The sequence below is a fragment of the Larimichthys crocea genome, chromosome IX, assembly GCF_000972845.2.
Source record: "Larimichthys crocea isolate SSNF chromosome IX, L_crocea_2.0, whole genome shotgun sequence".
In the NCBI taxonomy this organism is placed as follows: domain Eukaryota; kingdom Metazoa; phylum Chordata; class Actinopteri; family Sciaenidae; genus Larimichthys; species Larimichthys crocea.
This window is the reverse complement of record NC_040019.1, coordinates 5,777,858-5,803,444: the sequence shown is the minus strand read 5'-3', so window position 1 is coordinate 5,803,444 and position 25,587 is coordinate 5,777,858. Positions and strand designations below refer to the sequence as shown.

The following is a 25,587-nucleotide window of genomic DNA, read 5'->3' as shown; positions in this document are numbered from 1 at the left end:
CAAATAAAACAGATAATCCCAATAAATAATTGGTAGAAGCAGGTTTGTTTACACTTTAATCATGTTCTGTCACTTTAAGACGCAGGGTTTACGTCACATCCATATATGGAAGTCTGGCTCCATCCGGTGGCCAAACTGTGACACTGCACCTTTAAAAAAAAACAAAAAAAAGCATTTTTGATCCTCGTGATCTGCCGTATCTTCACGTCTTCCTGCTCAAACACACGTGGATTCCCCACTGACGCCAAAGGCAGAAACAACAATAACATGGCAAGCCACGGGCTCACGTACGACGGCTGTAATTTCTTCAGGCAGCGGCTGGTTTTGTCCACGCTGAGCGGGAAGCGGGTCAAGATCAAGAACATCAGGTCTAAAGATGACGACCCGGGGCTGCGCGGTGAGTCTCTCTCTCTGTCTCCGCATGTGGCGTCGCAGTTAGCTCGGCGGCTAACGGGCTAGCTGTTACGCAGTTGGGAGTGTGTTTTCTGACTGGGCGTAGGAGGTGGGGGAAACGATGGGACAGTAGTGGAAATGTGAGATAAATGCGCGGTGCAAAGTTATATTGTTTTTCTTTGTTTGCTGTGTTGAACTCGGCTCAGCTTCGCGTTATTAGACTCACTTCTTTGGGGGCACATGTGAGTTTTGGATTGTCAGAAGTTCCCTAAAATGACTTGTTTGACTCCATATGTTTTGGTAATGTACGCCACATGTCAAATATGTCTTCAGTTAACCCTAACCTAGTTGTTGGCTTAAAAAAAAACAGTTTATGCATACTTGGTTTAAATGTAATAAAAAATATATGATTTTATTAGACTAACTTCTGTTTTTTTTTTTTTTGTGTCTAATGCAGATTTTGAAGCCAGCTTCATCAGACTGCTAGACAAAGTGACCAATGGCTCCAGAATAGAGATTAACCAAACAGGTGAGTGTTTTTTTTTATATATATAATTACTGTTTACTGTCATCGGACAGCATTTAAGTTTAAGTTCCTCATGATTTGTGCTCTCATAATTATTATTTTTTGCTCTTTTTACACGTGGCATTGATGTAAAGTTCAACTGTAGTCATGCATTTCACTGTTTACCCTCAGAGGCAGTCAGCTGACTGCATTAAACTGTAAAAACACGACCATCCACCATGTTATGACCTGATTTATTGTGTGTCTTTTTCCTACAAGGTACCGTGTTGTTCTACCAGCCTGGCTTGTTGCACGGCGGCCCTATAGAACATGACTGTAACACGCAGCGCTCGATTGGTTACTATCTGGAGGCTCTTCTCATGCTGGCTCCGTTCATGAAGACCTCTCTGAAGGCCACGCTAAGGGGAGTCACCAACGACCCTTCCGACCCGACGGTGAGGTCGCACCGTGCATGCTTCTGTGATCGTTGTCTCTTCATTTTGCTCCTTCTGATTTCAAAGTATGAGTTATCTATCTCGTGGAGCTGAAGCGTTGCCAGTTTTACTTTGGAAAAAATTCACAAAGTAAATGCACTAACCTCCCGAGGCAGCTTGACTTGCAGGGAAGTTGGTACAAAAGATAATAAGTCAGGGTCGTTTTGAGGTTTCATAAGTTTAGTTTATAAAATTGTGAACACATCTCGCTGTCACATCTGTTTTTGTTTGCGCGCATGATGTGTTGAATCATCCCCTTTTCTTTTTTTTTTTTTAAGCTCTTTGATATGAGCTGCACTACACAGTTTAGTCAGTATGTCAACAAACCACAGACAAGAAAGCGGAAAGAAGATGAAGCAGACACATTGGAAAGAGAGAGAGAGAGAGGTGTTGTCATGGAAACAGAACAGCGCCTCTGTTTGTTGCTGTAATGAGAAATGGACCATAATAGACTCTTGGTCTGACGTGTTTTTGCAAGTTTAAACCATTGAAAAACACAATCAATTTAAGATTTGAATCACTTTTTGTCTCCTGCAGGTCGACCTGCTGAAGTCCACAGCCCTCCCTGTGATGAAGAAGTTTGGCATCGATGGAGACGGCTTTGAACTCAAGGTGGGGGACACATACTGGCCCGTTGATACATGGTTTTAAAGTTAACATTCAAAATTTAGTCATGCTGCTTGAAAATAGCTCTCTCTCTCTCTCTCTCTCTCTCTCTCTCTCTCTCTCTCTCTTTCTGTTTCTGCTCCCTCAGGTTTTAAAGAGGGGGATGGCACCCGGTGGGGGAGGAGAAGTAGTTTTTACATGTCCCGTCCGCAGGACCATCAGACCTGTACAGCTGACTGACCCAGGAAAGATCAAGAGGATCAGAGGAGTGGCGTATCCTTCTCAGGCTCACAGTCATGCCCTTTTTTTTATCTAAAGTGATACAAAGACAGTCAAAGAGCCAAAGATATTTATTTTACAGAGTTTAATAAACAGAGAAAATCAGCAAATCCTTCACTAATCAGTTATTTGACTGTCGAATGTTTTGTAAATCTCTCTCTAGAAACATAACTTGTCTGCTGGAATGTACCGCACACAATGTGTTTCTTTCAGCTGGAAGTTGAATACATATTTTTTTTTCCCCCTACACCACAGAGAGGAGTAAGACCACAAACTCACGCTGTTCCATCAGCCACCAACCATCCTTGACAGCCTGAACCCAGATATTCTGTGCGAGTCTCTCCTCAGATGGCCAACAGGATAGTGGAGTCAGCCCGGGGCGTTCTCAACCAGTTCATTCCAGACATCTACATCCACACCGACCACATGAAGGGACCCAACTCTGGCAAGTGAGTGTCCCGACATTATTGTGATTACAGCCACGTTGTAAAAAAAATCTGTCTATTGTACTCACTTTATTCACAATATTCAAGTCCCCAGACCTTCATGAGGGCAAATACATATAGACAAGAACACTGTACTATATAGTACTGTGTATATGTAAACATATTTATGTATGTAGTCTGGGAAAAACCACCAGAGGGTGCCAGCAGTACCTCCTAGTGCCCTATAAGGTCAACAAGTAAACATGATTTGTAAAATGTTTTAAAGATGAATAACTCCACCGAGTAAAACCAGATTGAAAGTTGCTTCGTCAAAGGAGACAGACCAGTATTGTCTGTAAGTTTCATTGTGGAAACAAAAATAAAAAGTACAATAATCATGTTCCATGTTGGTTATCCACAGGTCTCCAGGTTTTGGTCTCACCCTGGTGGCAGAGACGCTAAACGGCTCCTTCCTCAGTGCTGAGATGGCGTCCACGCCGCAGGGGCAGGGAGACCCCATACTACCAGAGGACCTCGGCAGGAACTGTGCCAAGCTGCTTTTGGAGGAGGTGTATCGGGTAGGTACCGCCCATACTCGACCCGCACGCACACACTTATCTCGATGGTCTGATTTCTGAGGTCGGTTGTCAAACACGAGATCCATGGCTTCACCCTGGGGTCAGATTTATTCTGGACTTTTATAGTTTAAGTGGCTGTGTTCACTTTGTCTCTCATTTGGAAAATGTATTGTGATTGTCTTTCCACAGTGACTTTACAGGTTCAGGCTGCTGTGAAGAGGGTTTACAAGATGTGGCCAATCTGTGCCCAATGGTTTCAGCCTTTGCACAAACAGGCCACACGTGCCCGTAAACATCCAAAAATAGCAAAGCCTTGATATTGATTTGCATGAAATGTGCTTCCTGCTGTTTTGGTTTTAGCGAGGCAGCAGACAAAATCAATCACTTATTATGCACGGCGTGTTTGTGTTTCAGTTGCTCCGATACTGCAGAGCTCTTTCATCACCTAACTGATCTACAAAGCAACTGCCAATCAAAATACTAAACCTGTCCTGTTTTTTATTTTCGTAATTCAAGCAAAGTCTCATTGCTCCCTCACCGAACCTTCTCCATGTATGAAGTAGAAAATAAAGGGGCTGTAAAATGCTCTAGCTACTGTAGAAACATGGTGGACTCTGGCGTCTGTAGATATAAAAGGCTGATTCTAAGGTGACGAAAACATAACAAATTCTTATTTTCAGGTAATTATACACTAATGAAAACATAGCAACAGCCTACATATTTTCCATTTCTGCCTTATACTGTAAACAGAGCTTCTGAAGTCTCTTTAAACTTTTATTCTGCGACTACTTTTTGTTGGTTGATAGCTGCCGGAAAGTCTCTGTTATCTCTGCAAGCTGATATCAGGTCTTAGCTGGCCCTGCACACACACACACCAGCTGGAGAAATAGTTTTTCCTGCCTCTCTCCGGACAAATCTAAATTCTTGGGGAATACCTGACATACGCAGTCAGGACACATTAGAATCTCAGCTTGTAACAATTACATTATCTTGCCTTGTTTACCCGCATTCCCTCGTTAATCTCCCAAGTCTGGAATTCAGCTGAGAAACCGCAATGTAGAAAGCAACTGAAGGGTATTTCTATTAAAATCAAATGTTTTGATCAGGTATTTTTCTCAGTTTTATTAAGATGGATGAGAAAAACCCAACAAATTTTAAAATAAATGTATTTTACTGTATTGTACCATATTGATCTTAAGATTTTGATATTTTCTCTTGCACAGTTTCTTCATATGTGTATTTATTTTAGAACATTCATTTATTAAGTTAGTATTAAGCAGTTTGGGAATCTACTCAAGTCACAGAACGGTCTGTATGGAGGTCAAAGGTCAGTGACTCCACTCACACCAGTGTTCCAGTTGGTTTGGAAATGTGTCACTAGGAACAGTGTCCGTTCTTGATAAATGAGGAATTCTCGAGTGGAGATTTACAATTATGGTCGTGGCCACAGACAAAAAGTCAAATTTTTATGTTTCCATATCTTCATACTTAGTTTGTAAGTGTGACTTTTCAGTTGTAGCCTTAAGACAGACGAACAGCTGCTCCTGAAAAGTGAAACGGCCACAAATAATTTCACATAGGCACGCAGGAAAAAGAGCTCACTTCATCAGAATATGTCCAATTAGATTCAGTGACTTCAGTTCGCCTCCGCATGGCTCTGCCTCTCATAGGAGCCATGTGAGTCCAGTTAGCTGGTCAGGGTAGTGCTGATTAACTCTGAAACAGGAATATTGTTGGATGTCTCCTCCTGACTCCAACAGTGTGGGTAGCTAACATTTCTCTTTAGCAGCCTCAGAGGGTGGTGGATGAAAAAATCCTTCGATTTGAGACGTTGGTCCATCAAGCTAAACGAGCTGGTAGAACAGGTATATTCACCAGTTTGGAAATTAAACAGCATTTGAATAACTGCTGGTTTTAACTGTAGCAGGAGTACAGCGTGATCACTGCAGCAGAGAAGAGAAAGGATAACACCAGAGTAAAATGGACGTGTCTCCTGTGGTGGAATAGTTAATTTTTGAAAACTGAGAGCAGAAATTTGCTGGATTCGCATTAAAGGGCACGGGCACTCTGTATGTGTGCGTCTGTTTGTTTTATGGTTAATCAGTACAGTCGTCTTGTAGTAAACCACAAGCTACTCGATGGACATTTTGTTTTTGGAGGCAACATCAACACTGGGCAAGACCTGATGTAAGTGGTGCGATTTTGAAGATTTTTCCTTTTTCTTTTCCCTTTGAAATTCAAACTTTTGTCATGTCCCGAATGTGTCAGTGTTTGTCCGCTCTGTGATTTATATTCAGTTTGAAAGCTACAAGTAAAAAAAGTAGACCGTAGTGGTGGTTATAAAAGAAGACTTTCGGAGAAATTGTTTATTGTAAATATAGATTCTAACTAGATTTCTTTTTTAAATCCAAGTATTGCTGCCATATTGGAGTGGTCTCATTAAATTCAGAATGTATCAGAGAGAATGTTTTCTACAGTAGTAATGATTGTTATTAAAAGTGGTGAAAGTTGCTTCTCAGGAAAGAAGACCCATTGCTTTCTTCACTGTATTAACAAATCACCCTGTTGGCCTCCACAGAGGTTTACATGTTCAGGCAAAGTCATTCCAGACGCTTGATTTTACATTTTTATTGCATAATAGAACTCAATTGAGGGGGTTGCCGTTTGCTCGAAGGATTCAAGGGACTTTTCCATGTGGCTGCTGGGTCTCCTGGGAAATCTCAACTGTCTGGAAGGCAGGGTCTAAAACTAGCAGTCAGAAATGGTGTTAATGTGTTTATATGTCTTATACTGAAATGGAGCTGCTTGTCGAAAAAGGACATGCCAAACAAATGGTGGAAAACCAGAAACTGTTCTGGAACGATTAAGGTAGCTTTGAACAGCAGCACAAAAAGGTAAGGGACAATCAGTCTGCTTTATCTGCTCTTCACTTTGTGGAAAATGTTGGAGCTATTTCATTGAGATTTGGTAAAACCTCACTTAAAAGTCCTAATGAGCGCTGCTGAGTTTTTACTGGATTTACTTTGCATTATATGGAAAACCCATCAACTATCTACTTTTACTCTCAAGGCTTGTTTATGGAATAAAATGGTGGGAACAAGTTCCAGTTCTTCATGAGGTTGGAAGTCATGAAGTCTGTGTTTGTATTCGTTTTTACATACCAGGTTTGACAAATGTCGCCCAGTTAGAGAGGAAACGCAGTTAGCAAAAAACTGATCAACAATTAGGACAATGTCACCACAGTTTGGCCATGATTTCGGTGATATGATTATGTAATTGAATCATATTCCTGCTGACAAGTGGTCACAATGCCATGATACTGCGTGACCTTGTGTAGCTGCAGTTAAGCGGTGGCTCTACCACATGCACCTGGGGTTAGTACGAGACACGGTAAAAGTCTTTAAACTGACAAAATCACAGATTGGACAGCCAATTTGTTTTTTTTTTCTAAAATGCCTATGGGTGTGTCCAGTCTTTCCTAGGCCTCTTCATACAGCCTGGTGAATAGCTCATAGCTGTAGTTGAGTAAGCACGACGGCATGTGATCACTTGGACACAGAGAGGACCCTCTGTCCTCTCTAGTTTGTCCATTTCGAAGGAAAGTGGACTAGAGGGTCAACGGGGGCAGAAAAAAGAAAAACCGGTTGTGGGGAGATAACTGACATTATGGCTAAAAACTATAAATGAATATGCCTCAAAATGTTTCATTAGTTGATCTAGGTTTCCGTTTAAGAGCTTATCACACAAATCTGTGTCCACAGCTGAAAACCATCTGACCCACAGTCAGCTCTCTTGAGTTCTCACTCTGTCTATAATTGCAGCTAGCTCTCAGGGCTGGACCTGAGATAATCAATCAAGTCACAGGGTTGCTGAGTTCTTCATAAACATCTCCACCTCCATGACGTATTTTTCGGTGTTGTTTTTGTTGCTCCCTCGTCGCCCCTCCTCTTTATCTGTTTTTAGGGTGGCTGCGTGGATTCATCCAATCAAAGCCTGGCGCTGCTCTTGATGACCCTTGGCCAACAGGACGTGTCGAAGGTTCTGCTCGGTCCCCTCTCCCCGTACACGTAAGCTGCTGTCATTCAGTAATCCACACACACAAAGCTCCCTGCCCACTCTGAACTTCACAAACAGGCCCTTGGCTTATTCATAAATTGTTAAACAAATGCACTTTGTCCAAATGTAGCATGTTTTGTTATTCTTTTACTTGTCCAGTCTTGGCGAGAGACAATATTCCAAAGTTCTCATCCCACGAAATGCTAGATAAATAAACGGGGCGTCCTGATGATTCACCTAGCAGAATGTGCACGCATCATGAATCAAGGCTGAGTCCTCGTCACATGGGTTCAGTTTGATGCCTTTGCTGCACGTCATCACCTCCCTGTTTCTCCTCAGCACTTCCTGTCCAATAAAGGCAAAAGGCCAACAGAATCTGAACATAATAAACATCAGAGGGAATAAATACATTCTTGAGTTTGTTACACAAAAGTCTCATTGTATGTTCTCACTGACTGTGACTGCAACATATCAAGTAAACATAAAGTTATGACTGCACACAGTCTGCTGCAGTTGAAGGTAAACAAGCTGCTCTTGCAATGAGTCTTTAGATAACAAGCCACTGTTAAACAATTTTTTTGTTTTTTTTCCTTATATTTTTCACATGCATGATGATAAAAATGACAGTTTAAGATGCTTTTAATGACTCATTTTCTGTAAGCCAACCGTCATTGTAGCGAACTGAAGAAGAAAAAATAGAACAGCAAAGGCAAAGTTGATGTCACTTGTGACCGTCATCGAAAATGAGGAGCGAACTATGAACTGTCCATTTTCAGTTATCATGGTACCGGTGCTGTGTCCCTCTCAAGTACAGTACTATGATAACTGAAGATTGGCAGTGCCATCGCAATACACTCCTCCTCTTACTCAGGTAATGCTCATGACCGGCGACACAGCCTGTTACCTCAGTGATGAGTTTTGTTTTTTTAGTTTCTCACGTCTTAGCTTTGAGAATTGAATGTGCACGATGGAGAAAAGACGTCCTGGAGTCAACCCAGGACACTGTCTTCTCCAACTCCCAGTGCGTATTGTTTACAGACAGGAATAAATTCTTGTCATATTTCTAAATTTCTTCCCGTTCTCTTTCTCTCTATTACTGTCCCTCCAGGATTGAGTTCCTCAGACACATTAGAGATTTCTTCCAGATCATGTTCAAGATTGAGGTTCAGAAACCTTCAGAAGACACAAGGAAAGGAGGAGACAAGATCCTGATGACCTGTGTAGGAGTAGGTTACAGCAACATAAACAAAACCATCAAATAAAAAAAGTATTTTTTTATAGAAATGCCACAGTGTCGTCTTGTCTTTATTTGCTCATTCACATCAAATAATAGAATACAGTATTTTTTTTTTTTTCATAAATGTGAAATTTATGACAATTAATTGTGTGTTTGGGCAACTTTAGGTCACCTTCCTGTTACAATATACAAGATACAATACGTAAGAAATGTGGAGATTACACGGAGTACCAACAATTTAATGTTCAAAAAAGACATTCAACAGTGTCTTCTTCCTAAGTGTTTTTGTGTTAATCATTAAGCCTGCACGGCACTGTACTTCAAAACACCAATGTCTGGTTGGACGTTACTTGAATTCCACATTAAGAAGCATTTCTAGATGGTTAGTTCAAGCTAATGTTAATGCTAAAGGTCATCGACTGGTCATCCTCCTCATTAGATTCGATTCCTCCCATCTGCAAGCTGCTCTTGACACCACATTTCTCATCACAAGAGTTTGGAGGAGTTAGTCTTGGCCACATAGTTGTTTGAGGGTGTCGCCGAAACTGCCAGACACTTCAGACTACATGGAGAAGAGAATAAAACAATGTCCAATGTTAAAAACAAGACGCCATCACATTTAAACTATGGTGAACATTTCAGTTTATGCAGTGTAATGAGTATATTCAGTTTCAGCTGTGTGGGTGTGTGTCCTGACCTCTAACTGGGAGTAGAGGGTGTATCCAAACAGCTTCTTGTACTCGGCTCTGATGTCCAACAAGTCGATCTCTGAGCGACTGGTTATTATCCTGATCAGAGTGGACTCTGTTGTCCCTGCACCCTGGACAAAGTAAAGTTTGAGACAGTAAAGGTATAAATTGAATGTTATGTGCCATGTCTGCACTTTCACATGTTTCACAAGTTATTTGCTTTACAGCCTGTTGGCACATTTTTTCAAAGCCACAAAAATAAAACAGTGGCTTAACATTCCTTTCCACACCACTGGTGACACAAACAATTGTATTGTGTGGCCAAAATACAGAATCCAACCAAACAATATGTGGATTTTGGGAACCCCCCTCTCATGGTAGAGATGGTTTACCTTCATGCTCTTAAACAGCCTCTCTGCGAGGTAGGCAGGAACATTTTTCACACACTTAACTGGAAAAAAAACAAGTTCATAGATTTAAATGTTTTTTATAATAAGTAAGCATGGCAAATGTAACACAAGAAACAAAAATGGGCCACTGTTCAATGTAAGAGGCCAGAAAAAATTTAAATAATGTGATTCATCTTTCTTACCAACAGCCACTAGTAGCTTCTCCAGTTCTCCGGACATCTCGCTCTCAATGCTCTCCTGCAAAGTCTTCTTACTAATATTCTTGTACTCTACCAGAGCTGCCACAAACATAACACAGATTTGAATACAACCTTTTTCTCCTAATGAAGGTGTAATTATTATTTAGCCTCACACAGCTGCTAACGTGACAATAAACTCTTAGTATTTTTTATTAGATTAGTATCTACAGGAAAAATATTTAAGTGGTGTACCCACTCTGTCGAAGTTGAGGAATACTCCTGTGGCAGAGGATGTCAATAAACTTTCCCTCATCAGTTCCCCATTTCTTCTCCCCTGCTTCATACAGGGCCTGTGTGTGAGAGAGATAAATAAAAGGATTTTCATTGTTTCAGGTTCAGACTTAAATCAGCAAGAGAGCTGTGTTAACTCAGTTAGGTGGTGCCCGTGAAAGTCAAGCTAAGAAAATAGTGAAGAAGTAAAGTTACAGATCTGTCTGACACAATAATTAAACTGCCCTGCGATGTTTCCTGTGGCCACATTGTGGCTGTGCCACGTGTCAATGAAAAAACAGAAGTGTTCTTACTCAGAAACAGGTGAACAAACTAAAGTTTACAACACGATGGACGATTCAAATGTAGTGAATATACCTTAGCATCTGCTTTAGCTTTGGCTGCATCCACATTGGTGCTCTCATCTCTCTTCCCCTGTGAGGATGAGGAGAACAGAATAAATCCAATATATTTGACAATTGCTCATTAAAGTGGTGAACAGATAGGAATGTTCAGAGCTGTCTGGCTACGATTAATGTAATGATTTAGGTGTGATTCACATTTATTGAGGATGCAATAGCACATCACTGTTTTAATTTAATATACGGTACCTCAGCCAGAATCAACAGTGCTTTGCCATAATCCCCAGACACCTCTGACTGCAGATCATGAATCATCGATCTTCCGGTTTCTTGAATAAAACAGCACAATAAAGACACTTTCACAATCACCTGGACACATTTCATCATGAACATTTCTTGAGTGAGATTACAAATGTTGAAGACACTAACCTGCGAGGTATGCTTCAGACAGGGCCTTGATCTGTCGGTTGGATCTTGAGGCAAAGATTTCTGTCAGCGTACTCTCTGTGGTCCCTGCACCCTGATTGTATTACACACAAGTTAATGATAATAAAGTGACACATGCTATCATGCACAGTGGTGTAGTGCAGGGTATATGCAGGTATTTGGAGTATACACAATCATTTTTCAGTCTACATTGGCTCATTAGCACATCTAAATCCTCTCTGATGACATGATGCAGTGTTCTGCAAACTGATTTTGTTTTCTTTAGATGAACAACAGGCATACTTCGTTCAGTTATTCAAAATTATACAAAATCTGCACTTCCTCTGTAGCTGATGTTCATTTCATAATGATCCTTCCTCTCTGAAGTAATGCAGCAGAAGTTAAGTGCAAATACTCCTGGCTCACGTTTGGGCGAACCAAATATGCAAGAGTAGTTTTACATGTCGCCGGGTGTTTGTTGGACATCCACTTAAAAAAAGAAAATTACCCACATAAAAATACCCACTTCCCAGAGGCACTGCTACATCACTGATTATACATATGCAAAACACCAACAGTGAAATGCTGCTTTAAGACCATGATGGAGTGAGCATAGTAAAATTTCATGCAGGCAAACAAATCTAAAGCAAAATAAGTCTGTTTAAACAAATAAAACCCGTTGAACTGATGTCTTCTCCGTTTAAAATGAACGAGCCAGACACTTTTTTTTGTCTGAGCATCAGCAGGCCAGTACAGATTCTCTTAATTCGACACAATCTCACCTTGATGGCTTTGATGACTTCTTGACAGTCGTAGACAGCAGGAGGCGTCACCAAGGCCACTAACAGATCCTCAAAGTCTCCGTGAGTGTCGCCCTCCAAGTCAGCTACTAATGTCTGATGGAGGAATGTTGAGCGATACATAGATCTTACTCCACCATCTTTGGTCTGTCTATGTCACAACGCTTTGACTTAATATTTTAAAAGTGCATTTACTTACCCTTCCTGTTGCTTTCTCATAGGCCTTAGCAGTGAGCTGACGCTGAGCGTTACTTCTTTGGGTCAACACCTCGATTAGTGTCTTTTCTGTCGTACCTATAAAGAGGAAGGACATAAGACAGATTTACAGTTGGAGAGCTCACAGGTACAACCGTATATAAACAGATATAAAACTTGTTCCACTAGTTTATAGATTTAGTAAAATGTGATCCAACTGTTTTACATGTTAGTCACATAACAATGATAACAGTAATTCAATAACTTACCAATGCCCTCTATGGCCTTCCTCAGTGCAGACACATCCTCCTCCACTTTGAAGGTTGCCTTGTCTTTCACAGTTCCTCTTGCACTGGACTGATGAACACAGAGACACACTTAAAGGCTCATATATACATAACAACAACAATTTATCAACCAGTAACCATGTTGCACATGCAAATCAATAACACAAGAGTATTTTATGTTTCCTGATCGATATTTTATATCCATCATCATCATCATAAGCCTGCATACTAAAAGATAAGAGTGTGTTCAGCTTACTGTCACAGTCAGTGAGGAGGGAGAGTCCAAGAGCAGGTCCAAGTCATCCTACAAAACAAATAAGCTTCAATGATCGTCTATACTTTTACACTATATACTTCAAGCCTAAAATACAATTTAACAGACTGTAACTACTCACCCAAACAGACATGATTGTGGTTGAAGAGGAAAGTCTTAAACTAGAGCGAGGAAACACAGTATCATGGTAAATCATAATTTATTTCTTCAGCTCTGCTTTTGATTATGTTTTGCTCCTTCTGCAAATCATCCTCTGCTTGGCATCCTTTCGGATAACAAACAAATCCATTGGATTCTTCTACTAACTGTGTAAATCCATAAAAAAACGACCCTCGTTTGACAGTTTAAGCTTCGGTAAGTCAACATAGTCGAGTAGACACGTGTAAGATAATATAACTGCAGAAAATGAAACCCTATGTCGACTCCAGCAGAATTAGAAAAACACTTTTTCCCGAGCTGCAAATCTGGGAAAACACAACACGGGACACAGACAGTGGAGAATAAAGACGCGTACGTGCGTAAAGACTGCGATCAAAAGCCAGAATATTAGATTGTTCGTCTTTACCTTAGTTAGAGGAAAGGATTGATGTCAGAGGAGAAATTTCACAGCGGGCCAAAATCACCACACCTTTCTGAGAAGTCAAAAAGGCAACGCCCATTATCAGACGGAGGAAGTTGAATCATGGAGACCTTTTCCTATAAACTCCTCCTCGTTTGTACACAGCACTGACATTTCATCTGTCTTACCCGATTTATAATGACTCTCTTGCGCAACAATCTTTAAAAGTAACATCTGCTGCACAGTTCATACTTTTTTAGTGTGACGCACTAATATATATTAGTGTCTAGAGCTGTTAGACTTCTGTAATAACGTGACAGGTTCCTATAAGAGTGGGTCCAAAGTCATATTTGCTCTTAGGGCAGGGGCAAGGATGTGAGTCAGAGAGAAAGAGGAAGGAAATATGTGTTTACTCTTATCTAATTCTTATCTCCTTATTACAACACAGAAGTAAATTCATGTTGTGACCACAATTTATACAGAAGACAGGCCCATGTCTGTTTCCATTAAGAAAACCAGACCTTCAATCCTGAATGTAATTTAGATTTACATAATAAGAAATGATAGACTGTTCTGTATGCAAACAATAAACCAATTTAAGGTTTGTATAGTCTGAGCTAAAATTCATATACAGTATAGTCCTAGGCCTACTTAAAAAGGGTAAAAGTAGAGGTGTATAACACACAGCGTCCTATCCTGGGGACATTTGATATCAAAGGGAACCATGGCGACAGGGGCCCGTCCAAGAGGAAACACTGACGGCCTCTTGAGGACAGGCAGCAGAGTCACCAATGGTCCATATATTATATATATTATATTACGTATGAACAAACCAACGCATAAGATCCAGGTGTATAATAAATGTGGAAAAGTGCTATATAGAGAGAAGAGGGGAAGTTGCGACATCCTGTGGCAAATTGTAGAGACTACACATGTGATGTGACCTCTTTAACAGCAAGGAACCATGCAGGGTTATGAGGTAAAATGCATAGTTTATTTTTAGTGGGGTGTATAGACCTGGATGGATGTTTTTGGGTTGTTTAAAATACCAAAAATAATATTACCTGTAGTGTAAACATTTAGTCAAATACAACATGATCATTTTAGTGGGTGAAAGCATATATAATCAAATAGTTATAGATATTTCTGTCTGTTTATTGTGTTTTTTTTTTGCCTTTTCTACTTTTTTCTAACTTTCCTCTGCTGCTGTAACAAGTAAATTTCCCCGTGATGGGATGAATAAAGTAAATCTAATCTAATATATTAATATATATAATCACATATATAGATAAAACACATGAGATGTTTGGGTGAGGTTACTCCTTTCTCCATCACTGAGCCACTTTTGACTCCGCCCACTTTATGACGTGTATCTCCATAGCTCCTGTGCGAGTTTAACCCTCAGTGCAGTCTGCCAGGGACCCTTCTCCCTTCTGCCTGGCAAAAAAGCAACGTCTGGTGAGACTGTCAGACTACAACCTTGAGCTTAACTCTAAATCTAAATCTCCTGTAATCGCACATGTAGCCATTTGAAGGCTGGAAGTACCGACGGGTGGACTCTGACGTTAGCCTACGTGGGGATGTAAAAGCTCGCCTGAGGGTGTGGGCTCAGGGCGGGTAGCTGTCCTTTGACAGCTCCGGTACTCGACGTCAGGGTACTGGCCGACGTGTCATCGACCATTTAACTGTATGACAAACAGCTTACACGACAGGTGAACCCTTTGTTTTTTTTAAACCAAGAGGATATTTAGACCTATTTTAATTTCCTTAATGAAGCTATTAACCGTGCTAACTAACTAACTAACCGGTAACCAACGGCAACTTGTTAGCTGCTTAGCAACAAGGACCCTGTGGTGGCGGCTAACAAGCTTTAGCTTTTCTCATTGTGCCATTAATTTTAGGAAGTACCTAAAATATTTTATTGCTCGAACAAGACGTGTGCTGCTTTCTCTCTTGTTTTTTTTTACGTCAACATTGTTATAATATCGAGGCTCAGCTGTAGCTAGCTGCCTCCATTGTTTACATGGACACGGGCAGTTGAAGTTGTGGGGTGGTGGTGGGGTGGGGGTAATGTGGTGGTCGTGACAACACTGGATGAAACTACAATATAACCACAATATGGAAATGGAGCTGGGAGGTAGCTAACGTTTATCTCAACAGCCGACTCTCTTCCCAAAAAAAATGAGGCTGTTCGAGGCTGTGAAGGAGGACAGCTGTCCCTCTGCTGGACTGTTTGACTTGGCGTAGGCGTTGGACAAAAGACAGGGGGTTTTGTTTTGTCCGTATTAAGAGTTTAAGCAAGCCAAAGGCAGGACTGCATGAGGAGTATAGGAGATAAACCGTGCTGGGAACTGGTCCACACTTCAGGCGCAGGGATGATGCTAAAGACCCTACTGATGATCACCAGTCTCCTCGGCTGGGCGAGATGTCAAGAGAGCCAGCAGAGCATGACACCAGAGGAGAAGACTGTCATCAGGTGAAGATGTGCCTGCAGACACACGTGTAACGCGTAACATGTGTGTCTTTATGAATGAGTGGCTTGATTAATTTCTAAATGTTTTACCTCCTTTTTTTCCCCCTCCAACCTGCAGGGATCAGATTGTTGAAATGTTTGATCACGCTTACGGCAGTTACATGGTAAGGTTTTATTTTTAATTTGATGTGGTAATATATTTATATTTGCATGATATAGGAGTCCGGAGGGAAGTTGAAGAAACGTTGAAGAGGTCAAAACTCCAGTAAAAGTAGTAGTGGTAAAGAACAATAGTGAGACCAGCTTGTGGCTTTCATCGGGGTCACATAATTAAGAAAAACTTCGTCTTTCAGGAGTCAGGATTTTCCTCAGAGGCGTTAAAGCATGTCGGAAGAACAGAATACACACACAGGAATGAAGCGCTATGTTCTCTATTCAAACTCTTGATATGAATTCCTTTTTTTTTTAGTAATCATATATAATTTATATTTGACTCTACTTGGGTTTATTGGCTCTCTTTGTTAAATTTGTTCTAAGGACAAACATGTGTTAATGTGCAGGGTAATTTACATTTACTAAAATAAAACTACTCAGCGTTCCTCGACACCTACTTCTTCTCTTAATGATATTTTTTTTTCTGTTAAATGAAGCTTGAAGACACTGATTGTTTGTGTTTGTGTTGCAGAAATATGCCTATCCAGCAGATGAGCTGATGCCTCTAAGCTGCAGGGGGAGAGTCCGTGGCCAGGAGCCCAATAGAGGGGACATAGATGACTCCTTGGGGAAGTAAGTTCATCATCAGCAAACAAGCCATGTGTTTTTAAGTTTAGACCAAAGCCATATGTACATTTTTTAAAGTCTAATACATACAGTGGCTGGCTCACGGAGTGTACAGTTGCTTTGCGTATTTTGCATCTCCAAAGAAGAAGAGGACCCATTTCTTTTTATAATACTATGCTTTTTTTTTCCATACAGGATAGCTGCCCCAGTTACAAGAATAAATTATTTAGATGATAATTTAAAGGTCCAGTGTGTCAGATTTAGAGGGCCATATGTTTTCATTAGTGTATAATAGTGTTTCATGCCCACTGTCATTTTTCCTATAGCCTTGGTAAGGTGAGGTGGTTGCAATCTGTAACTACGTCACTAGATGCTACTAAACCCAACACACTTTAAGACACTTAAATAAAAAAAACAACAACAGGATATTATGGACTTACAGTACTATGCATCCATCTGTGCATTTACATTACCCATGTTGCATCATGTGTTATCACTGCAAATTCAATAGGATGGACATTTAACTTGCTACAGTGGACAGCAGTCCCACTGTGCTGTGTCAGATGCTGTTGTAACATTTTTTATCCCTTTCCTGTAGGTTTTCTCTCACACTGATCGACACCCTTGATACCCTGGTGGTGAGTATTTTCCTTACCTCTGTTTGCGTAAGCGTAAAAGGAATTTAATGCTTAATTGCTTTTACCTCGCGCCCTATCGCCTTTTTTTGACAGCAGATCCTGTGTGTCTGTGTGTGAACAGGTGCTAAACAAGCTTGATGAGTTTGAGGACGCCGTGAGGAAGACTGTGAGTGACGTACGCCTAGACAACGATGTGGTGGTGTCTGTGTTTGAGACCAACATCAGAGTTTTAGGGTATGAAACATGTCATGTTTATTTTTTGTGTGCTGTATATAAACTTTTATTTCTCTTTTCTCTCTCTTTCTCTAATAGATATGTCTTTAGAAGAACATCTTACTGAAGTGAATGTCGAGAACGTAGAATTATTCCACATCAGTACCGCTTAGTACTGTTACTAGACATAAATGTCTAATTATTTTCCATTCTTCTTTTAATTCTCCCCAGAGGGCTTTTAGGAGCCCACGTGATGGCTGACCTGTTACGGCAGCGTGGGGAGAGAATGCAGTGGTATCGTGATGAGCTCCTACACATGGCCAAAGAGCTGGGCCATCGATTACTGCCTGCCTTTAACACCACAAGTGGCCTTCCTTACCCAAAGGTTTTTCTCATTTTGTTGTTAAATATCACCAGTTTTATTTTAGATGTATTACATGCAGATGATTTATAGAGAATAGTTCCTCACAGTCGGTGCACCTCAGAGGAACTCAACATATTACTCATTTAACTGACTTCCCTTTGAGTTGAGATTCATTTTTTACTTTTCCAGGTGAATCTGCGGTATGGAGTCCTAAATCCACTTTCACGCACAGGCACTGAATCGGACACCTGCACAGCATGTGCTGGAACGATGATCCTGGAGTTTGCTGCCCTCAGCAGACTGTCAGGAGAGTCTGTGTTTGAGGTACAACGTCCCTCTGCCTCTCTAGAAACAAGGCCTTTTAAAATGTTTGTTTTGTTTTCTATTAATAGCCCCCCCCCCATTAGAGATTATAACTGGCTTAGAACTGATGCCAGTTTCATGAAAATCAGAATAGTTTTTCCATAATTCTGCTGCCAGAAAAACGATTATTTTTGTTTTACAGGCAAATGCAAGGAAGGCTCTGGACGTCCTCTGGGAGAGGAGACAGAGAGGAAGTGACTTGGTGGGGACTGTTATCAATATCCATAATGAAGAATGGGTCCGGAGGGGTGAGGCAGCATGATACAGAACATACATACAGTGGATATATATTCCACAGCTCCATATATGAACCCGTCTTCTCACTTCTGTGTTTGCAGACAGTGGCGTTGGTGCCGGTATCGACTCATACTATGAATATCTGATGAAGGCCTACATTCTTCTAGGAGACAATGTTTTTCTGGAGAGGTTCAACATTGTAAGTCCTCCATCACCGCATGCCCGCTTAGTAATCTATATACGAGTGTTTAGCACCTGCTTTATTTTAGTCCCTATTGTGTGTCTGCAACAGCACTACAGTGCCATTATGAAGTACATCAGTCAGCCTCCCCTGCTGCTCAATGTACACATGCACAACCCCACTGTGAGCGTGCGCAGCTGGATGGACTCTCTCCTGGCATTCTTCCCTGGCTTGCAGGTCAGGTATCCTTGTCTTAAGATCGCACTCAGTTAATCATATTTACTGCAAATAAAAACAGTCATCAAGTACATGGTGTAGGTAATTATGCATGCGTGTCTCTGGACTGACATTTATTTTCCACACAGGTTTTGAGAGGGGATCTGAAACCAGCTATTGAGACTCATGAAATGCTTTACCAAGTCACCAAACAGCACAAGTTTCTTCCAGAGGTAAAGATCTTTTGCCTCTTTTTGTTTTGTCTTTATATAGTTTGTATACATTGGCAGTTACACTTAATAAGGATGGGTAATATGGATAAAGGTACAATATTCATAATATCACAATGTGATGAGATACATGTAAGAACGTAAAAGGTGAGAATATCTGCCATTGCCAATTCAGATACTTGACAAATCAAGTACTTCATCATAATGATCCAAAATTCTTGAAAATCCAATATTGCCACTGAGCAGTCCATCTCCTTACAACATTGCCTGCAATAACCTAATGAAACCAGTAGTATCAAAGGGACAATGACATCAAAATCTCTACCACTGAATATATATTGTCATATCACCCAACTCTAATACTCTCACTTACTTACAATACTTTCAAGTTACAGTACGACTTATTAATACTACGGCTGATGTGTCATTTATTAAGTCAAGAACTACTAAATGGAAAATCTGAAATGAAATCTGTTTATTAATACAAATAAAATGTGTTTTATAAGAAGCCAGTGTCACTAACATGTTTTGCTTTCTCTCCCTGCAGGCTTTCACTACAGAGTTTAGAGTTCATTGGGGCCAGCACCTATTGAGACCAGAGTTTGCAGAAAGCACCTACTACCTCTATAAGGTGAAAAACCTGACCTAAATTTAATAGCCTAACCTTCTCTGAAAAAGTAAACCTCAGATCTATTATTTACAAACTGATTGTTCGAAGATGTGTAGTTAAGATGATATTTTGATCTTTGCAGGCCACTGGTGACCCCTACTACCTCAGAGTGGGACAGTCCATTGTGGAAAAGCTCAATGCCTATGCCAGGGTGCCTTGCGGGTTTGCTGCTGTGCAAGATGTCCGTACTGGGACACATGAAGACAGGTATGCAAATGCCCTTACACGTGTATTTTTTAAAGGGTGTGGTCTGTGTTCTGTTGATGAAATAATGTAAAATATCTCTAATGAACGTGTACTAACAGCTTCTGTGTGTATTTATGTTTATGTGTATATAGGATGGACTCGTTCTTTCTGGCAGAGATGTTTAAATACCTGTACCTGCTGTTTTCGGAAAAGAGTGAGCTACCCATCGATATTGATGACTACATCTTTACCACAGAGGCTCATCTCCTCCCTGTATCTCTCTCCACCACTAAACCACCCTGTCAAGGAAACAATACGGTGAGAGTTAATGCAAACTATTTATTGCCATAATTGATACTGTATGTTGCTGTGTAAGAATGGAACATATTGACAATTAAGCAGCCTTTTATGGCTTTTATTGCTAAATGATATGCAAGTGTACGGTGTTAACTGTTGGTTCTGCGCTTTAGGAGACAGTTCCTGTCTCTCAAGAGGAAGATCTGTTCACACACTCCTGTCCTAGCATGGAGACGCTGTTCCCCAACAACCCTTCATTTGCCAAAACCATCCGGGATGGCTACAAGTACCTCACTGGGGTGGGACGAGCCTTCCACCCCTTACCTATCAGGGAAATTGAACTACCGCTTCATGATAATGGCCTGGAGCCAGCAGAGTTCTTGAGAAGCATGGGCATTTCTCTCACTCCACTCAATGAAGTCATAACAAGAGGCACCGGAAGTCCGAAGGTATTACTTTGTAGTTACTTTGTGCTCACCTCATGACTTGAAGTTCTGCACATCTTTGCACATCAGAGTTACTGAAATATGAATCTTATCTGGTAAAACAAGGATCATCAGGATGTTTTTCAGCTCGTTTAAATGTGTTTGGTTTCTTATTTAAGGCACAATTTTGTCCATTTGGCTCACCTCAGTGGAGCCATCAAAACAGATTATATATAACCTGCTGTTGAACTAATGATATCTTTCAAATATATATAAATTACACAGCTTTGAGGAGGATGGATTTAGAAAATTACAAATCAAATGATATTTGAACAGATATCTTCATCATATCAGCTACGCTCATTTCAGTTTTTTACTTAAGCAGTAAGTAAGCTCCCTCTGATATCATGAGGTTTTTGTACAATATGATAATCATAGTAAACGGATTACCAATCTCGTTTTGCTTTTTTAAACGGCTTATAAACAGTGAAAACTGGGTCAGGGTAATGACTGTTCTTTAAATGTAAAATGCCGTATAATATACGCTATCACAGTGTCTATGAATTCCCTGATAAACAATGAGAACATTTGAACTTCCCTTTCTTAAGTCTCACTGTGAATCCCTTCAGGAGCATAAAGGAGTGTACCGGGTTAAATTTGTGGCAGAAGTAAGCCAGACATCGGAGGAGGAGGAAGTAGTGCCTCATGTAGTTCAACTAATATCACCGCCATTTCTGGGAAGGACGGTTCTCACAGCGGGACCTGCCAAGTTTGGAATGGACCTCACTAAGCAGGAGCACGGGGTGAGCTTCCGATGTGCCAATAATAGAACAACACCATCACAGCTCCCATGTGACATGATAATAACTTGACCAAAAATGATGTTATGTTCTATCTAAATGTTTTCTTTTACCTGTATCTCCATCCATTTAAGAAACACAGTAATAATATTATAATAACACACTCAAACTCTTGTGCTGCAGGTGAAGGGCAGCATAGTGAAAGCTTCTCCGTACACTGCATGTGGGCCAGTAGATAATGCAGCGGAGCTTAAAGGCCACATTGCTCTGGCATTGCGTGGTGACTGCATGTTCGCTGCAAAAGCTCGTCGTCTGCAGGAGGCAGGAGCCATAGGAGTCATCTTTCTAGGTGAGAATGATTACAAGATGAGCTGAAACGACCTTAAAGCTCAATATAAACAGAGAGAATGAAATGATTTCCTTATTCTCTTTCTCAGACCACCGTGAAGGAAGTAACAGCGAGGAGACTCCCCTGTTCCAGATGGTTGGAGATGGCGACTCCACCGAAGACATCACTTTGCCTTTGGTCTTCCTGTTTAGCCGTGAGGGTGCTGTGCTTACAGCTGCACTGGAGGAACATCACAATGTGGACGTGCTGCTGCTGCCCAAGGAGAGGCAGCTGGGACATGGTGAGAACCAGGAAGATGGAGATTAAAGGATAAGTCTGGCAATACATGTTTGTTATTGTCAACAAATCTCATGAAAAGGCCAAAAACCAGCTTCCCCAGCTTGTCTGAACACTCAGCCCATTCATTCCTACTGAAGACATACATCGTTTATTATTTTATACTTAATTAAATAGGTTTTAAAGTGGAATAAGTTGGTGTGAGTGAGTGAAAGTAAGTGAGAATTTACTTACACCCAGACACTTGATGCCACTACTGGATTCCAGCATTCAAACTTGTGCTGCATTCCAGACAACTTGGAACTAGAAAACCTCCTCCTTACTTGTAAACTCCATATTCATGAAGAATATTTGACACTGTGATATTTATATTAAGTGCCGTGCACCTGGAACGCTTGGAGAGAAAAAAAAAAACAACTGCTAATTTCCGACCTTGTCTGGAACACAGCACTACATCGAACGTCAAATCTTAGTTACTCTGATCAAATCTCAATTATTCTCTCTTTTTTTTTTCATATCATCTCCTCCTCATTGTCCAGATAAGACAGAAAAACCTGTCGGCATGAACATCAAACTCCGCCTGGCAGAGGAAGGGGAGCTGGAGGAAGGGGCATCCAGAGGGCCCACCTTGGAGTTTATCTTAGAGAAAGAAGAGGTGCTTCTTAAGGTAGAGGATGAAGAAGAGCTCAGAGGACAGCAACAGTTCTGCACAAAGACAGCAGAGGATGACAGAACAGAACTATGTTCAGAGGGTTCATCTCCAACCCCAAACTCTGACAGTGAACCAGACACAAACCCGTGATCACTGCTGATCCTGAAGCAGTCACATTTCCTAACACTGATCCCTCATCAGTTTCTGAATGGCATGTGCCTCAGAGCCCCTCACTGCCCTACATGGAGCCCTGAGTGACCCAGCCCGCATGTTTACAACCAATGGAGGAAAGTGAAGCTCCCACCCTGTCCTGACTCTGAAACCTAAAGACAGTTATTTATTAGACAGGAAGAGCTTTTTTTCTCAGAAACGAGGATTCATTAACTAAACTAGTTAGTTAAAGGCCGTAGGTTAAGCTGTAGGTTAAGATTGCTGGGCTGGTGCTTCCCACATTTAGCCTGTAGTGTTGCTATTGTAGGCACATACGAGGTGTTCGTGGTGATAATGATGTAGATCATTGACTTTTAAAATGACCTCACCTTAGAGGAAAACATTAAAAAAACGCAAAAGTGTACTCAGCTAGGTTTTTATGCAATGCAGTTTGTTTTTAATGTAGATTGCACCTTTTCACTTAAACAACTACTGTTAAATATTCAGTAATGGTGGATGGAACATTAACTGGCCAGTAGGTGGAGTTAGCCACCTTAACTTCTCAGTATATAATGTAAGCAGATGAAGGAGATGAACTGGGGCCAATTTGAAGAGTTTATTTTATTTTGTACTAGTAAGCAACTTCAGGGAATTTTCGAGTGAATGCAGTTTGCTAGGTTAACCAATTTGATGAAATGTGTGTGTGTGTGTTCTGCATTTTCTTTTTGCTATAATGTGTGTGTGTGTATGTGTGTGTGTGCGTGCAGGGTGTGTAACAACTATAATACCCAAGAAAGCATCTCAGCTAAAACATCACTGCTATCCGATTTAAAAACCCTTAATCATGTCATTATCAAAACATTGCAAAAATGACCAAAGCTGGTTTTCTTGCAACTGAAGTCTATGTGTGTACATCTGCTGAGGTCCAGATGCAGCATCACAGGTTGGTCTGCAGTCCCAGACTGCTATGCACTTTGAAACACGGGTATGATCGTCTGTGGCGGAATCAAACAGAAATTCAGAATTCAGCCTGTCTTTGCATTTGTTTGTGTATTTCGCAGTAATGAAACATTTTGTCATGATGCAATGTTTGTATCCATTAAAATAAAAGGAAAAACTCTACAGGGTTAGTTTCTAAGATCCATAAAGCTCACTGGAGCACAGCAGTGGATTTGTCTTCATCTGAAATGAAAACAGTCAAACTGAAAATCCCGATTAAATGTTGTACATTGTCTCCAAAGCAGGATTGATACAGTGGTACTCATTGAATTTTCTGGCTGCATTTTGGTTTCTAGTTTTGTTCACTCTTTTGTCAAGACTTAAATGTACCCGCTGTTGGTCTCTCACATTCGAAACATATACTACACCACATTATGGGCATTCTTATGTGTAATAACTTTATGCAACAATTCAGAAAGATGCACAACTCTTTAATTCACTTACTTCATTCTCACTAATGATTTGTTGCATGATTTTTGTCTTTCATGGTACACGAAATGTGAGCTTATGTTTGCGTGTAGGAAAAAAAACACTTTGTTCTTTTAGGTTTGTACAGTGGACCTTTTCCCAATGCTGCTGAATTAATTTCAAGTCTTAATCCAACATGCCATTTTTTTGTTTTGTTTGTTTGTTTAGCCTGTATGAGGCTTTGCCAACCGGTATACCTCAGGACTGTGTATGCCTGCTGTGGACTGTGTTCTCTGTTCACACAGAGAAAGGGACCATGGACAAAAAGTATGGGCTTATTTTCATAATATTTCATGCTATTTAATGTTGTGTTCAGCTGTTTTCTACGATATCTGTCAATCAGTTGCTGAAAGTCAAAAAGTGCCAAAAGAGATGCATGACATGGCTCCTGTTTCTGTTTCACATCTTCTCTGTACTGTAGTTTCTGACTGTGAGCTGAGGCAGTCTTGTCAATTAAAAATCACACTTTCAAACATCTTTCTCTCTTTTTCCCCCCCTACAGTGTTACAGATTTACATTACACTTTCCGCATCAATGGCAGCTGCAGGTTCTTCTATCACAACTTCTTCTAAAAATAACTTAAAGAGAATGTGGCTGTTGACTGAGCCTAACTGGTCTTAGCTATTCAACAACAACAACAACTGTAGTGATCTTGGTGATAATTTTACTTTCTATTTAAGTAGTCAAATCATGAGTTAAAGGATGGAGCAACATAATTTCTTCTTACATATTTCTTACCTACACATAACATTGCGGTTTTATAGTTTTACCAGTGAAAGAGGAAACGAAGATTAATTCCAAAAAGCAGGAAATAAAATGCCTAATGAGATTGTGTTCTGGAAAATACACTTGAATGAGACAGACCGTAAAACCTTTCGTGCCATACGATAAGAGCTTCGATGGAAGAGCATGATAATGAGAATGATGACATTATTGATAATGACGGTGGTGGTGCTGACGAGCAATGGAAAAACTGGATTGATTCACATACCTTTTTTAAAAATGAAATACAAACATTTCTGAGTGTGTGAAGTTCCTGATAGTCATGAACTGAAAACAGTCAAATCTTAAGTGCCTTTAAATACAATAACAGATATTTACCCCATGATAAATGAGACATGTTGTATTTACAAAATAGATTTTCTTAGTGTTAATTGTTTTTACACAAATGTAAAATACATTTGTAATAGTTATGTCCTTATGACTGACTCAGAGGTTTTTCTTTCTGCTTTTGTCACTGCATTTTGGCATTTGTTTGGAGCTGGTCTTTCAGCTCTCAGCAAACAAACTGTCCAGGGTCTTTCGCCAGCTGTCTGCCTTTCACCATGCATCCTGTGTTTGTAACAGAACAATGGAGGTAATAGGTGGACTGGACAAGAATGGAAAGAAATTATACGTGATATGTTTGTTTGCATGGTGTGTATTCATACATCTTCAAATATGTCCTGTCTGTGGCATCAATTTACTCCACCTGCTAACTCAAACATGATTATTTGCACATAAACTTTCTCTCTCAACCACCAGTCTTCTGTTATTAACTAAAATGTGAGGCTTAATGAAAAATTCAAATTCAAATACGGTTATAAGATTATATCG

The 25,587-nt window shown here is 40.5% G+C and overlaps 3 protein-coding genes across 4 annotated transcripts; 2 read left to right on the top strand and 1 right to left on the bottom strand.

The window, feature by feature from the left end:
• The first annotated feature begins 167 nt into the window (after positions 1 to 167).
• Positions 168 to 8,622, top strand: rcl1 (RNA terminal phosphate cyclase-like 1). Of its 2 annotated transcripts, none has more exons than XM_010752395.3 (9): positions 168 to 397; positions 851 to 922; positions 1,178 to 1,353; positions 1,930 to 2,004; positions 2,147 to 2,271; positions 2,601 to 2,726; positions 3,124 to 3,280; positions 7,244 to 7,347; positions 8,445 to 8,622. In XM_010752395.3, the coding sequence occupies exons 1-9, from the start codon at positions 268 to 270 to the stop codon at positions 8,596 to 8,598; spliced, it is 1,119 nt and encodes a 372-aa protein (XP_010750697.2). In that variant the 5' UTR covers positions 168 to 267; the 3' UTR covers positions 8,599 to 8,622. The 2 variants fall into 2 exon arrangements, with proteins under 2 accessions (XP_010750697.2, XP_027137765.1); XM_027281964.1 differs by lacking the exon at positions 168 to 397 and adding an exon at positions 513 to 635.
• anxa3b (annexin A3b) lies at positions 8,621 to 13,170 on the bottom strand. Its single transcript, XM_010752394.3, has 14 exons — positions 13,031 to 13,170; positions 12,587 to 12,626; positions 12,448 to 12,495; positions 12,174 to 12,261; positions 11,909 to 12,003; positions 11,692 to 11,805; positions 10,913 to 11,003; positions 10,733 to 10,812; positions 10,500 to 10,556; positions 10,108 to 10,201; positions 9,855 to 9,950; positions 9,655 to 9,713; positions 9,271 to 9,393; positions 8,621 to 9,135 (listed from the first exon to the last, which is right to left on the bottom strand). The coding sequence occupies exons 2-14, from the start codon at positions 12,596 to 12,598 to the stop codon at positions 9,079 to 9,081; spliced, it is 1,014 nt and encodes a 337-aa protein (XP_010750696.2). The 5' UTR covers positions 12,599 to 12,626; positions 13,031 to 13,170; the 3' UTR covers positions 8,621 to 9,078.
• A 1,253-nt stretch (positions 13,171 to 14,423) lies between these two features.
• si:ch211-282j22.3 (ER degradation-enhancing alpha-mannosidase-like protein 3) lies at positions 14,424 to 24,466 on the top strand. The gene is made up of 19 exons (XM_010752396.3): positions 14,424 to 15,500; positions 15,616 to 15,661; positions 16,183 to 16,283; positions 16,876 to 16,915; positions 17,037 to 17,149; positions 17,360 to 17,513; positions 17,682 to 17,816; positions 17,998 to 18,103; positions 18,194 to 18,291; positions 18,385 to 18,510; positions 18,639 to 18,722; positions 19,267 to 19,350; positions 19,472 to 19,596; positions 19,728 to 19,893; positions 20,046 to 20,321; positions 20,927 to 21,100; positions 21,281 to 21,446; positions 21,535 to 21,726; positions 22,262 to 24,466. The coding sequence occupies exons 1-19, from the start codon at positions 15,343 to 15,345 to the stop codon at positions 22,522 to 22,524; spliced, it is 2,607 nt and encodes an 868-aa protein (XP_010750698.3). The 5' UTR covers positions 14,424 to 15,342; the 3' UTR covers positions 22,525 to 24,466.
• Positions 24,467 to 25,587: the final 1,121 nt, after the last annotated feature.